The sequence below is a fragment of the Balearica regulorum genome, chromosome 1 (assembly GCF_011004875.1).
Source record: "Balearica regulorum gibbericeps isolate bBalReg1 chromosome 1, bBalReg1.pri, whole genome shotgun sequence".
NCBI classification, from domain to species: domain Eukaryota; kingdom Metazoa; phylum Chordata; class Aves; order Gruiformes; family Gruidae; genus Balearica; species Balearica regulorum.
The window spans coordinates 128,286,089-128,301,770 of NC_046184.1; the positions used below are offsets into that span (position 1 = coordinate 128,286,089).

General features: G+C 36.2%; 1 protein-coding gene across 1 annotated transcript in view; it reads right to left on the minus strand.

Moving 5' to 3' along the window:
- The window catches only part of IL1RAPL1 (interleukin 1 receptor accessory protein like 1), a 772,877-nt gene that overhangs the window by 275,196 nt on the left and 481,999 nt on the right, over positions 1-15,682 (minus strand). Inside the window, exons 4-5 of the mRNA XM_075774760.1 lie at positions 15,093-15,279; positions 12,868-13,021 (exon numbers count right to left, since the gene is read on the minus strand). Coding sequence (XP_075630875.1) covers positions 12,868-13,021; positions 15,093-15,279 — 341 coding nt within the window. The remainder of the gene's footprint in view (positions 1-12,867; positions 13,022-15,092; positions 15,280-15,682) is intronic.

Sequence of the window (15,682 nt, forward strand, 5' to 3'; positions counted from 1 at the left end):
GGCCAAGGCCAAGCCCATCAGCGCCTCTGTGATAACATATTGAAGAAGGGGGAAGGTTTTTTCTTGAGCTGGTGGGGCAAGTGTGGAGATGTAACACCAAGGTCAGCGGAGGAGGAGGGGGGAGGAAGTGCTCCAGGCACCGGAGCAGAGATCCCCCTGCAGCCCGTGGAGAAGACCATGGTGAAGCAGGCTGTCCCCCTGCAGCCCATGGAAGGAGGATGAGGGGGTGTAGAGATTCCACCTGCAGCCCGTGGAGGACCCCACGCCGGAGCAGGTGGAGGCACCCGAGGGAGGCTGTGGCCCGTGGGAAGCCCGGGCTGAAGCAAGTCCCTGTCCAGACCGGTAGACCCGTGGAGAGGGGACCCCACGCCAGGGCAGGTTTTGCTGGCAGGACTTGTGACCCCGTGGGAGACCCACGCTGGAGCAGATTTCTCCTAAAGGTCTGCACCCCATGGAAGAGACCACCCCGGAGCAGTTCGGGAAGGACTGTAGCCCGTGGGAGAGACTCCATTTTGGAGCAGGGGAGCGATGAGAGGAGTCCTCCCCCCGAGGACAAGGAAGCGGCAGTAACAACGTGCGCTGCACTGACCGCAACCCCCATCCCCCTCCCCCCATTCCCCCCCCCCCTTCGCCGCTGAGGGGGGAGGAGGTTGAAGCCGGGAGTGAAGTTGAGCCCGGGAAGGTGGGAGGGGTGGGGGGAGGTGTTTTAAGACTTTATGTTATTTTTTTTTTCATTGCTCTATTCTGTTTAGTAATAAATTAGATGAATCCCTTTTTCTAAGTTCAGTTTGTTTTGCTCGTGACGATAATTAGTGAGCTCTCCCTGTCCTTATCTCGACCCGAGCCTTTTGTTACGCTTCTCCTCCCCATCCTGCTGGGGAAGGAGTGAGTGAGCGGCTGCGTGGCCCTCAGCTGCCGGCTGGGCCTAAACCATGTCACTAACTAAGTAATAGCAGGACCTTGAACTTGTATTTAACGGTAGTATTCTAACTTACATAAACTGCAGCATAAAGTAAGATATTCTCAGTGCTTTAAGCTTTCTGTCCACACCATAGCAGGCATATATACCTGTATATCTTTCTGAGTGGAGTTTATAAATCATTGTTACCTCAGCTTTATGTGCATATCATCAAATCTACTATGATAGGTCATGAGGATGTTCATGAACCACACAGACGAGAAGACACCTAGAGCAGAATAGTACAGAATTTAGCTTTTGAAAATAGGAGATGTAATTTGCCCAGTAGCATTTATAGTATATTAGAATAAGGCATTACAGAGCACATGCAAAACTATTTTGTAATGTCCTTGACTTTTCAGAAGCCAGAATAGCTCTTTCAAATATTTTTCTCCTTCAATCTTTAGAACCCGTCTTTGTCAGAACAGTAGCTGCATAGGACTATTTCCTATTAAGTGTACAGTTTTTTATTTGTGCACAAGAGTAGGAAAAATAAATGCTTTTCCTCTTATGATCACATAATTTCTAGTAAATGTGACATTATCCACATTTTGCAAGTGTGTTTTCTTCCTTAATCTCTGTTCCTGCCCCTCCATTTATCCTAAGAAACTGTCATTCCTCAAATGTGACCAAAAAGTCTAGATATTGCTAGCTGTACAAAAATGACAAACAGTTCACCTAGCCTTATTTTTCTTTTTTCCTGAAGGTGTCGGGGTAGCTCCTCAGAAAACTGAATTTGCTTAAAAAATCTCGATTATTTTTTTTTTAATAATAAAAGCATATGCAACCCACACAAAGGAATGAGCCTATTTCTATTTAAATTAACTTATCACAATGCATTTTTTGCCCTTTGCCAAGTTATTCATGAGTGGCTTTTTGAATTTTGAATACTAGCTCAAAAATTCCAAAAAACGAATGGAATTGTTTTGAAGGAATGGAACACCTGAAAAATCAAAACAGGATTTAAGTAATGCTCTGCCACTTTACGGAAGGGTGACTGCAGCTCCTCTGTTTCTTGGGTGGGGGGGTTAGTGGTCCCTCCAGCCCTGCAGAAGCAGTGGTCCCTACAGCCTCCATCCACAGCGGGCTATTATTTTGTGCTGCCCTCCTACTAAGCCTTGGCTTGTCCGCTGCCGCTGCCCAAGTTTGGCACAGGGGAGGATGCGCGGACGGGTGGTTTGCGAGAGGGCAGGAACAACTGCAGCGGTGTTTGTGGGGAGGCGGGGTGGCCCCTTCGGAGGTCCCCGCTGCTGCCGCCACTGAAGCACGTCTTGGAAAGCGACACCAAAACCCAAAATGCATCGCTGGTCTGTGCTTTCAAAGGGCAGGCTTGGCAAAATGAGAGAGGCTTGTTTTGGTCATTGAAATCACAAACTGTGTCAGAGTCAGGGGGGCTGGTACGTTAGGACAGGTCCAGCATGGGTTGCTGTAAGGCAGCTGGCGCTCGGGCTCTCGCACCGGGCGCAAGGCTGTGGAGGAAGCAGGAGGTGTTCGCAGGGAGTAAGGCTTGCCTCCCGTGATGTGCGTGGAAGAGACAAGGTTTCCTGGCAGAGCTGCATGACAATCAAATAAAAATCGCATCTCTCCTCAAGTTCTTTACCCAACCGGGCATTAATGCCAGTGGATACCAACATTAAAAATGCCCTGTTAGAAGACACAGCTAAGTAGTAAACAGAAGTAGTAGTTTAAAATAAATTTACCACCTCTACACTGAAACATCATAACCCATGTACCTACTAATAAAACATTTATTCTGTTTACTGCAACTCTCAAATCAAAACCTTTGTTTTCGGAGAGGACTCAATTTTCTTTATGTTTAGTTTGAGTTGTATTCAGAACAGTGAAATATAAAAGGAAAGCTTTCAGTTGGCTTGTAACCACAATCATCACTTTCAAAGAAAGCACAGAATGGAAAAGGGTACCCTCTGTGTTACATGTGAAGCACAGTTTATTCTAGCTGCCAAAATGAATCAAAACAGTAATATTTTAATAAAAACCCCTATACTTATTTTGCACAATACAGCTAGCTTAAAGAAATGCATGCTGTGATTCCATCTGAAGAAAACCTAAATACCATGAAAAACAATAATAGTAATGTTGTTGTAGACATGATGGCTTAGACAAAACAAGGTAGAAGCAATATATTTTATTAGACCAGCTGGTATATTAAGCCCCTGAGATCTGAAGACAGCCTTGTACACCCAAAAGCTGGCTTTATTTTTTTCAGCTGTACATCTCAGTCTGAAAAATAACATTTCTACTACAGATTTGTTCTTGTCTGCTTCAAAAAGCTGTCATTAATTTTTGGACTTGTTTTATAACAACAAAATATAATGTAGAGCCAGCTTACCATTTCCAAAGATTATGAACATAACAAATGTGAAAACTTAAAGTAGGATCCACATAATTTAGATGCCTGTATTATAAATGTACATTTGAGTTTGTCACCTAAAGCTCCTTTGATATTCAAGAGATGGAAGTGGGACTTTGTATAACAGAACTCATCTGATGTTTCACGCATTGGCATTAGGAGACAAGTCAGGCCATGGAATTGCTATAAAGGGCAGCTAGCTCATATGCAATGGCTGTAAGTATTAAAGTTAGGTGAGAGGAATCTTACCTCTTGAGAAAAAAAACCCACAAGAGATCATATATTCACCATAAATAAACCTCCCACAACTTGATTAAAACTATGCTGTGGGACTGTTGATTCCATAAAGGGCTTATTAAGGACTGAGAATGGTTCTTGCCATATCCTGTGTCTGGAGAAATATCATCATCTTGTTTACCATGGGAAGGATGCAGTGAGAAGAGACAGAATGATTTAGAAAGGGAGAAAACTCACAGGCATCTTTATTCTAGTTCCTCCCTCTTGTTTAAAGAATATGGAGGAAATCTGCTGATTTATATCACTCCCCAGTCTTGTTTCAATGAAGTTATATCTCATATTTTTAAATTAATGCAGTTCTGGATGTGAATATAATACTCCAAAGTGAAAAGAAAAACTGTATTAAAGAAATGAAAAATGTCATTGCTGGTTCCAATTTCTTTCTCATATTCAAACAATTACCGTGTGTTATCAACTTCCCACAGAAAAAAATAAGTTGGTGAAATTGTTTTCCTATATTAAGCTCTCACACAGATAAGTCAAACATCAGAAGTTAAATTATGATATAATTTTGATTTATTCTTTCCTATTCCTTTTCACATATCTTTAATTTTTAAACTTTTCAGATAAAGTACCCTAGAATAGAAAATTTATTCTCTTGACTGCTTTATTTTAGCTCTGTATTTTTTCCAGTAAGGCAGCAGGTGTTTCATCCATACTGATTCCAGTAAGAATAGGATCAAACTATTCCCCAAGTGAGTAAATTAGGAAGAACTGTATTCTCAGCCAGATCCAAAATTAAAACCTGTCATGTAAAAATAGATGGGCAGGTTTTCGCCTTTTATTGTGGTAAAAAAGTTTTCATTTACTGTTCATTCTGGTTTGAATGGTCACTATGCAGCTATCATGCCTTTTTTCCTGTTACTAAAACATGATGAAGGTATTTTTAAATTTCTTTTTAAAAAGTAATTGATTAATTGATTGAAAGAAATTGCACAAGAAAGTAACCAATAAAACATCAAGGTGATTTGCAGGGTTGGTTTTTTTTTAAAAAAATCTGATTTCACTTTTAAAAATGAACTTGAATTCTGATCTTTCTTGATGGAAAAGTCAAAAGATTAAATATTGGCTCTGTTAAGTCGATGGGCAAACTGCCACTGATCTCAAAGAAACCAAGATTTCACTCTTGAATCACACTTGTAAAAGAATTCCAAGTAAAACTTGTTTCTTAAATCTGATATGCACTGTTTTTCCATTGTTTATATACTATGATATTTTATATGGTTAATTAATACTGTGAGCAACAACATGGAAAAAAGCCTGATCACTTCTTTTTTGAGGGATGGTAAGGGCAGAGGACAGTATTTCTGAGGTCATCTAAAGACATGAATACTCTTTAAGATAAGTGTACTTTTGATATAGTGGAATACATCTCAGGTACTTTCTACATGATTTTGATGTTACTATTGTGAAGAGTGTCCCTGCCCGCAGCAGGGGGGTTGGAACTAGATGATCTTTGAGGCCCCTTCCAACCCAAACCATTCTGTGATTCTGTTCTCTTAATGCTGTACCTAAACAGGTAATGCTGCAGTAAAATTGAGATGTCGTCTTCTTTAAGCAATGTTTTTCTGCCTGTAATAACAATTGCAATGATTTCACATACATGTACTATCTGGAATTTCTTGCTGAACATAGGTGCTACCAGTATCATTTCACTTTGTAGCTCTGAGTTAAGAATTTGACGAAGCCAATTGAAATATATTGAAAACGATGAAAAATTCCCCTCCATTTTAAAGCTAAATACTCATTTAGTATAACTGTGTACAGACTGTTTTTAAGGATGTGTACTGATTGTTTTTAGGGATGGAGGCAAGACAAGGTCCATATGCTATTGTACTTATATATTTTATACTCTAGTTTATTAAAATATCATCCTGAAAGACTCCACTGTACACATAAATTATGTAAAACTTTCAAAGAAAAGCTAGGGAAATGATAAATGCTCGGTTGGGACAATATTATTGGATTTAACATACTCTAGGGGAACGTAAAAGTAAAATGAAGTCTTCTGATTCCATAGCAATAATGCGAAACATTAACATTGAATGTCATTTAACTACATTTTAAAAGGTTTCTTAACAAGCATCTTGGGTGCTTTAAGAATAGATTTATTTAATTTTTGCAACATCTTATTGAACTAAGGGTTTCTAAGTCTTTTATGTCTTTAGTAGTCAGTAACACAAGTTTGCAATAAACATTGTTGTCCAACCATTTCCTTCTCTCTGTAGAAGGGAGCTCATCTTAACAACTTCACCACACTAAAATGAAACAATGGGAAGCAGTACCATGGTAACAATATCTACTCAAAATGTTTATATTTCAATATTCTGATATGAATCATGAAGAAATGGAAACTGACTCACACAAACAAACTTCCATCACACCAAGAAATGGCACTTCCCTAAATTTTTCTCAATTAGTGTAAAAACCACATTTGTTTGGAGTAATTTTTTTTTTTTTTTAGATTAGTTTTTAACGTTACACACAAAGCCACAACTGAAAAAAAAATCTGCAGCAAAAAAAGTCTAATACAAGTTTAAAAAGTAATCAGGTTCCTAATAACAACACTATGGATAGAAATAAGCAAAAATGTCATAATTTTAACAACAGCATAGACAGCAACACACTGCACTGGTTACATAATATCGAATTTAAGTGGAATTCTTCAGTTTTGTCAAGAAATAAGAAGATTTCTTCTACTGATAACAACATGTTAAAATTTCCCCTTATCTTTCACTGTCCTCATATTGTCAACAGGGAGTACAGAACTCCAACACAGTCATGACTGCACCATCAATTACATTGATTCGTAGCATCTACCGAAGTAACTATCATAAGTTGTACACATTCTTTTCCATTCATTAACATTGTATGAGATAAGCAGAGGTATCAATGGACGTGACACACAGTGAACAAGGATGATTAAGCTGGTAAATACTGAAACTTACTTTAATGTACTAAACACAAAACATTCTAATATGTCTTAGGGTTTTATAACTAATGTTCTGTTTTTACATTATTCACACAAAAAGCCACAAGTCTGATCACTTCTCCTCTTCTGAAGATACACTGCCAGGTAGAGAGGAAGACCTAGGTTACGGCAGGGAAGTGCAAAATAAGGTGTACTTGTATAAAAAGCATTAGCAAAATAAGAAAAGTCAGCCATAGCAGCCATGTCCTGGAGGAATTTTTGGCAAATAACAGAAAAATAGAGCAACTAAGAAGGAGAGAATATTACAGAAGGTATATTATGCCTGAATTAGGACTTCATCCAGAACAAATAGCATGTAAACATATCACCCAAAAGGAACAAGTTATTCATCAGATCTAATTTTAGGCAGAGGAAACTCCACTCCTTATATTGCCCATAGAGACTGTCTTAGAAGACAAGTTCTGGCCACCCAACTCTATCTGCTTCTCTAAATTACTATTTAGAGGAGCTTCTCTCTCTCCAGTGACCACAGATAGGAATAATCTCCAATTATAAAGCTGGCCTTTGTGAACACCCCAATTTGGCCTATCGCAAGGGTCAGAAGGACACCAGCAGCAAGGTTCAAGATAGAGCTGGGAGTCTGTCTCCCTTTAACTTATGCATCCGTTCTTTCGCAAAGTTGATGAAGTTGGTTTTCTAATTTCAACCCATAACATACAGTATGTGACATTATTTGCGCTTACTTTGGAGTAAAATACATGAAGCTTTGCTCATTGCTGTCTTCATATAAGGCTGGTTTTGAATAACCCACTAAAGACATTTACAATGAATATGTTAAATGAACATTTATAGAGAATGTTTTAATCAAATCTCTACATAACATTCTGATTATTATTACTCAAATGCACACAGGAGATTAATTTAGATCCTTGTTTTCAGCCACACAAAAATTATTGCACTATAAAAGAAGATCTCTCATTTCTAATTAAAAAACCCCCATCCAACCCACTCTTCAGCCATGAATTTGTTAAACCTACAGGATTTTATGTATTATAAAAATGCTAGGCTGGTATTTTAAACATGCTGCTTTCATAATGAGTCTATTGTTTGCTTTATATTTTATTAGTCTTTGCACAGAATAATGGTAAATAGAATTTCTATCTATGAACATGTTCTGCAGTTGAATTAAATTCATGGCGAACAAAAGGAATGAGCATCAGCTCTGATAATTATTAGGATCAGCTGAAGCAAGGAGGAGCTGGGTGCATTCAAAATGGTTCATCCCTGTCATTAACTGCAGAAACCAAGCAGAGTCTGTTCTCAAGCTCTAAATGCTTGGGAAAAAACCTGTCTTTGTTCTTTAATGCTTTTCTTACTTTGTAGCACCCGTGAAAAGAAAAAAAAAAAAAAAAAGGCACATGCTTATTAGGGCACCTTTCTGCATTCCAATATATTGAGAGAGAAAGAGCAGCGGAACCGGAAAGAATGAATGCCAACATTTTGGGGAATAAAGGGTGCACATTTTGTCTTATACAGTTAGAATACAGACCAGTTACAGCAGGCTCAAACCTTCAAAGTCGCCCCCCCATTCTTTTTTCTCCCCCCAAAGTATGGTGACTGGCCATGTATATAAGATCCAATTGTAGTGAGCTGTGAGGCTAGGTATATAATTTAATTAAAAATACTATTTATTTTAACAGTGGACTTTTCAGCACTAAAAATACATACGTACATATGGTTATTTAAGATTGCTACTATGCTAATGCAGACTAATTCTGTCAGAAAGCAAAAGAGACAAAGCTTATTCAACAAATCCCAACCTTTAAGAAAAACTGAGAGAGCCAACTACTGTATAACTGTGAAACAAACAAATTCCATTCCTTTTTTTGCCTAAAAAATCTAAAGATGAAAAGTCATGAAGAGCAGATGGAAAAGAGTCAACTGACACTTTCAAGATTATGGCAGAAATATTTTAAACCAAACAGACTATATTTAAATCATAAGAAGACTTGTATGAATTTACATTAAATTAATTATTGCTAAAGCTTGATTGTGAACACGCTCAAATCTCTAAATCTAAAATTGATCTCATTCCAGCAGGATTTGTTTTCAAGGGGACTTTAAAAGGACTAATCAATGAATAAAGACAATAAAGGGTATCTCTGAGGGAAGGCTTCAGAGGAAAGAACATACTGATTAGCTGTGATTCCATCTGCAAGGTATAAGGGCTTCTCACTTTTAACAGAATGGAAAGAATATTTTAATATTTAAAACTAAAAAAGTCAGGGAGGAATTGAATAAGTAATGCTCCAACTTCAAGGCTGATGGAGTTTGTTTGCTTTGTGATGTTCATCACGAAGAACAATTTGATATTGCAGCAGGGACACATATACTCTCTCTTAGACCCAAGATGGACTTCATCTGACCTGAAAGAAATTCTGTAAAAGTCCTTGCACTTGCAAATGTCTTGATAGTATAAGGAAGAGCAACAAAAAAATACTACTAAACCTAACATTTAATTTAAAAAAATCAGTGCTGGAAAATACTTCTGACCCATGTTGTGCACTATGACTAAATTAATACTATGCTGTTAAAATATGATTCTTCCCAAGTCAGAACATACATTTAATTAAGTATATCACAAAGAGTAGGTATGCCTTAATTAAAATTCCACATATAAAAGAAAAAATTGCTAATCTGACCAATCTGAAGGTAAAAATGTCTACAAATGTTTTTGTACATTGCAGGATTTTTTATGTGTAATTACATAAGCAGAAACAGAGAACCACAAATTATGCTGTTAATGTGAATATTTGCATTAGTTACAAGCTAGAATAATCAGTGCACAGTTAGTATTTTGCAAAGCAGATAATTTCTAAGTCAGATCTCAGAACAATAAGGAAATTGATTCAAATCACTTACATAATATATTTTCAGTGTGAGATACAGATCTTCCAAACAACATTAAAAAGAATTATCCTAATAAAAACCTGAAAGATACATCCATATTATAAGAAGAAATTATATTCTGGATCAGAAGTAAAGTATTTACTTATTCTTGGTAAGGAATAGGTACATAACATTTGAAGATTTTTGTGCATTATTTACAAATGTTAGTGCAATGTTGCTGCCCTTAACAAGAGTTTTTTATAAAACCAAAAATGTGAGCACTAAATATGGTTGTTACTTTAAAGGTGTAACTAAGGTGGCATTCAGTGCTCATAATTTAAGCTAAGAAAGGGCAATTTTTTTCTCATTCTATAAAAGGAGGGAAATTTTTTTTTTCCATGACCTAGGGATTTTCAGCTGCTGTAGTTAGATGAGACAGATACCACCTGTAAAGTGAGTTTGGCCTTTTTCAAAATGTGTTAATTTCCTTCTTTATTTTTGCTTTTTTTTTCCTTTTTTTTTTTTTTTTTTCCCCAACTTTAATTCTAAATCAGAATAGAAGCCATTCCATATTCCACTGCAAGGTGCATAGGTATGATGTAAGGTGTGAAGCACTGAGATTATCACAACAAGCATACACAACATCAGTATTGAAAATAATGTGCCTATATAATTATATCCATAGTTTAATAGTCTGTAATAGCAACAGTGGTTTCCCTATAGGAGACAGCAGGGCTGCCAAAGTGCGTTGTGTGGAAAAATAAAGGGGATCCTGAAGTTAATGTTCTCCCACAGTTGCCCCGAGAGAAGAGGTGAGGAAGGCAGGCTGCTGCCACATCCCACCGGTGTCATAGCTGGCTCACCCTGCCTGCCTTAAGTAATCCAGGAGCTGCTACTTAATTTATGGTATTGCAGTTGATAATACATATGGACCTGTTCTTCCAACAAACTCTTGTGAAGATGTTCTACCTTCTGATCTAATTCCTATGCATATTACTAGAAAGAGAGCTTTTGATGACTGTTTATAACATCAAGAAAACTGTTTCTATCCTTTCTCATATTGTCTGAAGACATCCTATCTTCTCAGTAAGATTTATGTTATTCTTCCTTTTTTATTAAGAGAGCAACCCACTCCTGTCTTAAAAATCACCAGGACCTTCAGGTTCCTCTGAAGGTCTGTTTTCATTAACACAGTAAAACAAACATCTGTTTTTCAGCTCATGGAGAAAGCATAAGACAGGCACCTAAATCATGAATCTCTTCTTACAAAACATGGATAAAAAGTCTTATCAAGACATCACTACAGAGGTAGTATAAAATTAGTAGTACTATGAGTAAATCTGTTTGTTCTGTTTAGTCACATAATATTATAGAGATGGTATGAAGACCTACAGTGCTACCCAAACAGTTTACTAATTTGGAGGTTGTCCTTACATCTGCCGGGGTTTGCAGAGGTGGAAACTGAATAATTCTCTCCGTACAAATTCATTCATTTTTAGCACATCAAAATCAGCCAAATCTCTCTCTGTCTCTGTCTAGTTAAACATTAAATACTGAACTCCTACCTACACCACAAGTGATGAATTACATTTTTTAAACTATTACTACAAATAGTAACATGCATCTGGTTCCAATGGTTTTTTCTTTCTCCTTTATGTCAGTCTGAGTCCGTTTGAACTAGCACTGCGCAGCAGAGCACCAGCCATAGGGACAGAAGGGATCACCTAAGGACTGAAGGAATATGTACTCTTCAAATCCATACATCATATATTGCAAAACATAATTGACAACCTCCTTCTGGTATAAATCAAATTCTTCAAGACTCTGTCTCTGCTTTCTTCATATGAGAGTCAATCAAACAGAGTATATGGATGTTTACTGTGAGGTTAATCAGTAGACAGTAATTGCCTGTCTGTACTGACCAAATAAATCAATTCCATACAAAAGAAAAATTATGAAGAGATCCTGGATATTGAGCTTAAATAAATATGATTAATTACTTGAATTCTCTCAAAACAACATAAACAATATGATTTCCAGACTAATCTACTGGAAGAAAATTACAAACCATAATTCACTATAATTTCTGATAATGTGGAGAGCAAATGGGTTACATCAAAATAGAAGACAAACTTTTCACCACAAAAAGAAACTGTTACAATTCAACTTAATGCACAACCTAAGTGCTGTTATTGTCATCGTGCAATATATTTATATATTAGATACGAAGGAAGAAAGAAGAAAATGCCACAGAAATCCTTCCTACCACTTGTTTCTTGGCTGATGTGGTACTTTGAAGGTGCAAGAACTTATATATGCAAACATCTTTATCAACCATATGAAGCTAGTTCACCTCCAGTTCGCTAGGAAAATCCTGTTTCCGTCTTCTTTTAGGAATATACTGTGGAATTACACTGCATTACATAGATTGTGATGGACTCCTGTCTTCCAATGTCATCATGTAATCCTAGAGGCTTACTTTCTACCTTAGGTGTATGTTCTTTACAAAGAAACTTACAAAGCTATATTCTTTACATATTTGTAAAACAGAGGTCAGAGATTTGGTGAGCAACTGAAAATTTAATGGACCATGCTTCACGCTGTTCTGCTGCTGTGAACATTACTATTATGGTATATATTTTGTTTACATCCATAATGGATTTTACATATTGATATGGTAGTTTTAAATGCAGATTATATTTAATGCATCTTCTTCAATTGCTGTCTGCTAAATTATAGAGTTTATTTATGTTACATAATTCCTCTGTGGAACTTGATACTTCAAAATGTTTTTGAAGCCAAGAATAAATGGATTAAAACAATAATCAGACTAATGGAAAATAGGTTAATTCGTAACCATGGCACATGACGATTGAGATCAGGAACTTCTTGAACTATAAACTACAGAAAGCTGGGAGAGAGTACTACAGGAAGAATGCTACCGTGCTTCAGCCATGCACTGTTCAAACACTACCCCTGACATACCTATCATCACCCACGGTACGCAACGGTCTCACTGGGCTAGAGCTACTGCTATTGGGCTGTAGCTACAGCTGTTCTTATCTCCCAATGCATTTAACCACATGAAGTATGATAGATTTAATGAACTTATTTTCAGTTTATTTTCTGTTAGAGGCAGTGTTTGCTGAAGCTACCTGTTCTTTGTCCACGTTTTCTATTCAATAACAAGACTTACCCACAAGACTTTGTAGTAGACCAAAACTCAGACTTGTTCAAAATGTTACACATATTACAGTGAAGTATGCAGGACAGCTTTGATGTATCAACCGTTCATATCTAGGCACACAGCAAAGTTTTGTGCAAAAGCACTTATGTAGGTATGACTTAAATACACGCAACTCAAATCACAATATTCAATGTTTTTTTCTAAATATAAGAGATAGCAAAGCCCGTAATTACCTGTAACTGTTAATTCCGTAGTTCTTCTGACAACAAAGAATCCATATTTTAACTCACAAGTGTAATTTCCAATGTCATCCTCTTTAACTTCCCGAATGACAAGAGTGTCCTTTTTAAACACAATACTTGATCTCCATGTCTTTGACTTGCATTCCTGTTTAAAGATAATATAACACTTCAGTGACTATGTTCTTACACTTAAATTGGACCATTGTAGACAATGCTTCTCAAAGCCAAGAAGACTAGGCAAGAGCTCAGGATAGTTATGAGCTTCACATACATTAAATATCTAAAAATCCATCTCAGTTAAGTGTTGATTAAAAAGAGAAAAAGACTGTAGAATTTTATCAGCTGACTTAATATTTGTCCTCTGACACAAAAAAGAAGATGAGTTGAGTCCTTTGGTGTTTTTTTATTTGACATTAGTTTGCTGAGGGGCTCCTATTTCATTTATTTATTTGCCATTATATTTATATCTGTGATCCATGACTGTTATATTGCCAGTAGATACAGGTTGCAGGGGAGAATTTTTTTTTAAATTTAGTTTTTAAGAAAATTATAACTAAAAGAAGTAGAGAAACAGAAGATGAAAGTAAAGAGAAATGAGGTTAAGTTATATATCTCTTTCTAAAAACATCTTTGAATGCCCTCTAAACTCTTAGCAAACGGTGAGGTTTGCATCTAAAAAAAGGAGTTAGTATTTCAATTTTTACTACCTAAACATTACTTTTTATGCTGTAATACAGAATATACATTTTTGCATGCATGTTTCTTAGCTCCCTAAAATGATTAACTTATTTTTACCTAATTAACCTAGGTACTATTTGAAACAGCTTTGAATATTTTTAGTGTTTCTAGGGTTTTGTTTTTTGTTTTTTTTTTTTCTTTTTAGGTATTGCAAACCAGTATATTTATGAGATGTTAGAAAAAGAGATTGTTGCTCTTCATAAGAAAAATTTCTTTCGATGAACTGTCACAAAATATTTTACTTGATTTTCTTAGCATAATCATTGCTTATACAGTAAAGTTTTTTTAAAACTGTTAAAGTATAAGAGCTTGTTTGAGCTCATTCACACAAAAACTGTCAAGACTCTTAAAAAAGCCAGTCTTTTGAGCTCTTGTTTAAGAAGCCAGCTATATTTTTAAATTTGATAGAACTTCAGGTATATATTGTATTACAAACACAAAATCCAAGATGAGTGTAAAAAAATAATTGGTTACATACCTCCCATCTTAGACATACTGTCAGTTAATTCTACCAGAATCCTTCTAGGCCAGAAGTTTTTACTTATTAGATAGCATAGTCTTGTGTACCATATTTAAATGCATTTATGTAATCAAGTAAATTGTCAGACTTTTAGAAAAGAATTAGAATGCATACCAGCACATAGTTAAACTAGGACTCCTTATATACACAGATGTCTGTAGACGTCTGTGTAGACAAAATACACAGAATCTAAATTTCAGATTTACCGAACTGTTTAGGGACTTAAAATTGCATGCATAACAGTACTGAGGTACTGAGTATTTCCTGCAGATGGTAAGAAACCCAGAACTCAAGCTGCTCTTTATGGAAGCTGTAGTGAGCTGCCCATGGGCAGCACTATTTGCAAGCACTTGGCCCTTAAGTAATGATCTAGAAATCAGTTCACAATATTGAAATAAAGTTATTGGTAAGAACAATGAAATCACTGACCTTTGCAAGTAAGAGCTACTATCTAAAGACTAAAATTTTGAAAGTCTTTGCTGAATTTTATGCTGCATAATTAAGCCATTTATTCAGATAACAGCATGCAGAGTTATCCTATTTATAATTTTCTAACTAGATTTTATGTCTGAGGTTTTAGAAACACACTCTTTAGCTTGGTAAGGCACAAACAGTTGCTGTATAAGCAGCTCACATGGTTTTACCTTAGCATATCAAACCAGCCCAGATTGGTAACACTTTTCTTTTTTAGCCCTCTTGTTAGCAGAAAGCTACCAATTCTTTGTGACATCCATAAATGGATATTAAGAAAATACCAGGTCTAAAGTTTACTAAAGGAACTATTTGAATTTCTCTCTCTCTCTTTCTCACTTAGTACATTCTTTTCTGTCTTTGATTCTGTTGTCTGTTCTTAAGAAATCTTAAAACAATCCAAGCTTCATATAATATTTAGATCATGAAAATCATCAGAAAATTACATAATATCTTGTTGAAGCTGAAAATCTTTTGCATTGCTTACCTTATACCACAGAATTTCAGGCTCTCTAAATGGAAATAAAAAATCCTCAATTTCAGGGCATGAGATTTCCTTGCTTTTGCTAAGTTCAGCTTTTTCAAAATATTTCATCTTTGAATTGTAGCAGAGTCCAGTGTCATTTTCACCCACCGTCAGCGAAATGGACACTTTCATACAGTAAGTTGAGTTTCTGCAATGCAATAAAAATAGAAATAAAAGTCTAATATGAAAAACAAAATCCAATGTATATGACATTGTTTTTGTCATTATTTTCATCCCAAGCAAAAGATAGAAAATCAGACATTGTATTCTGTTTGTATTTTATAGCTATTCATGATAATTTTACTTTTCTCAGCCATTAACTATAATATTTAGAATGAGTTGGCCTTACTCTGTCACTAAAGGTTTATCTTTCCCTTTTATCAAACTCCTTCTAACACAACTGTCCTTACTGTGTGTTTGAAGACAATTTCCCCAAAAGCAAATACGCAGTAAAAGTTCCATGTATTTACCTGTGAAACTAGACAACCAACTTGTTGGCAGACACCATTACGACAGCTCTCAGGGGTGAACAGATCATGTTTTAGTACCTC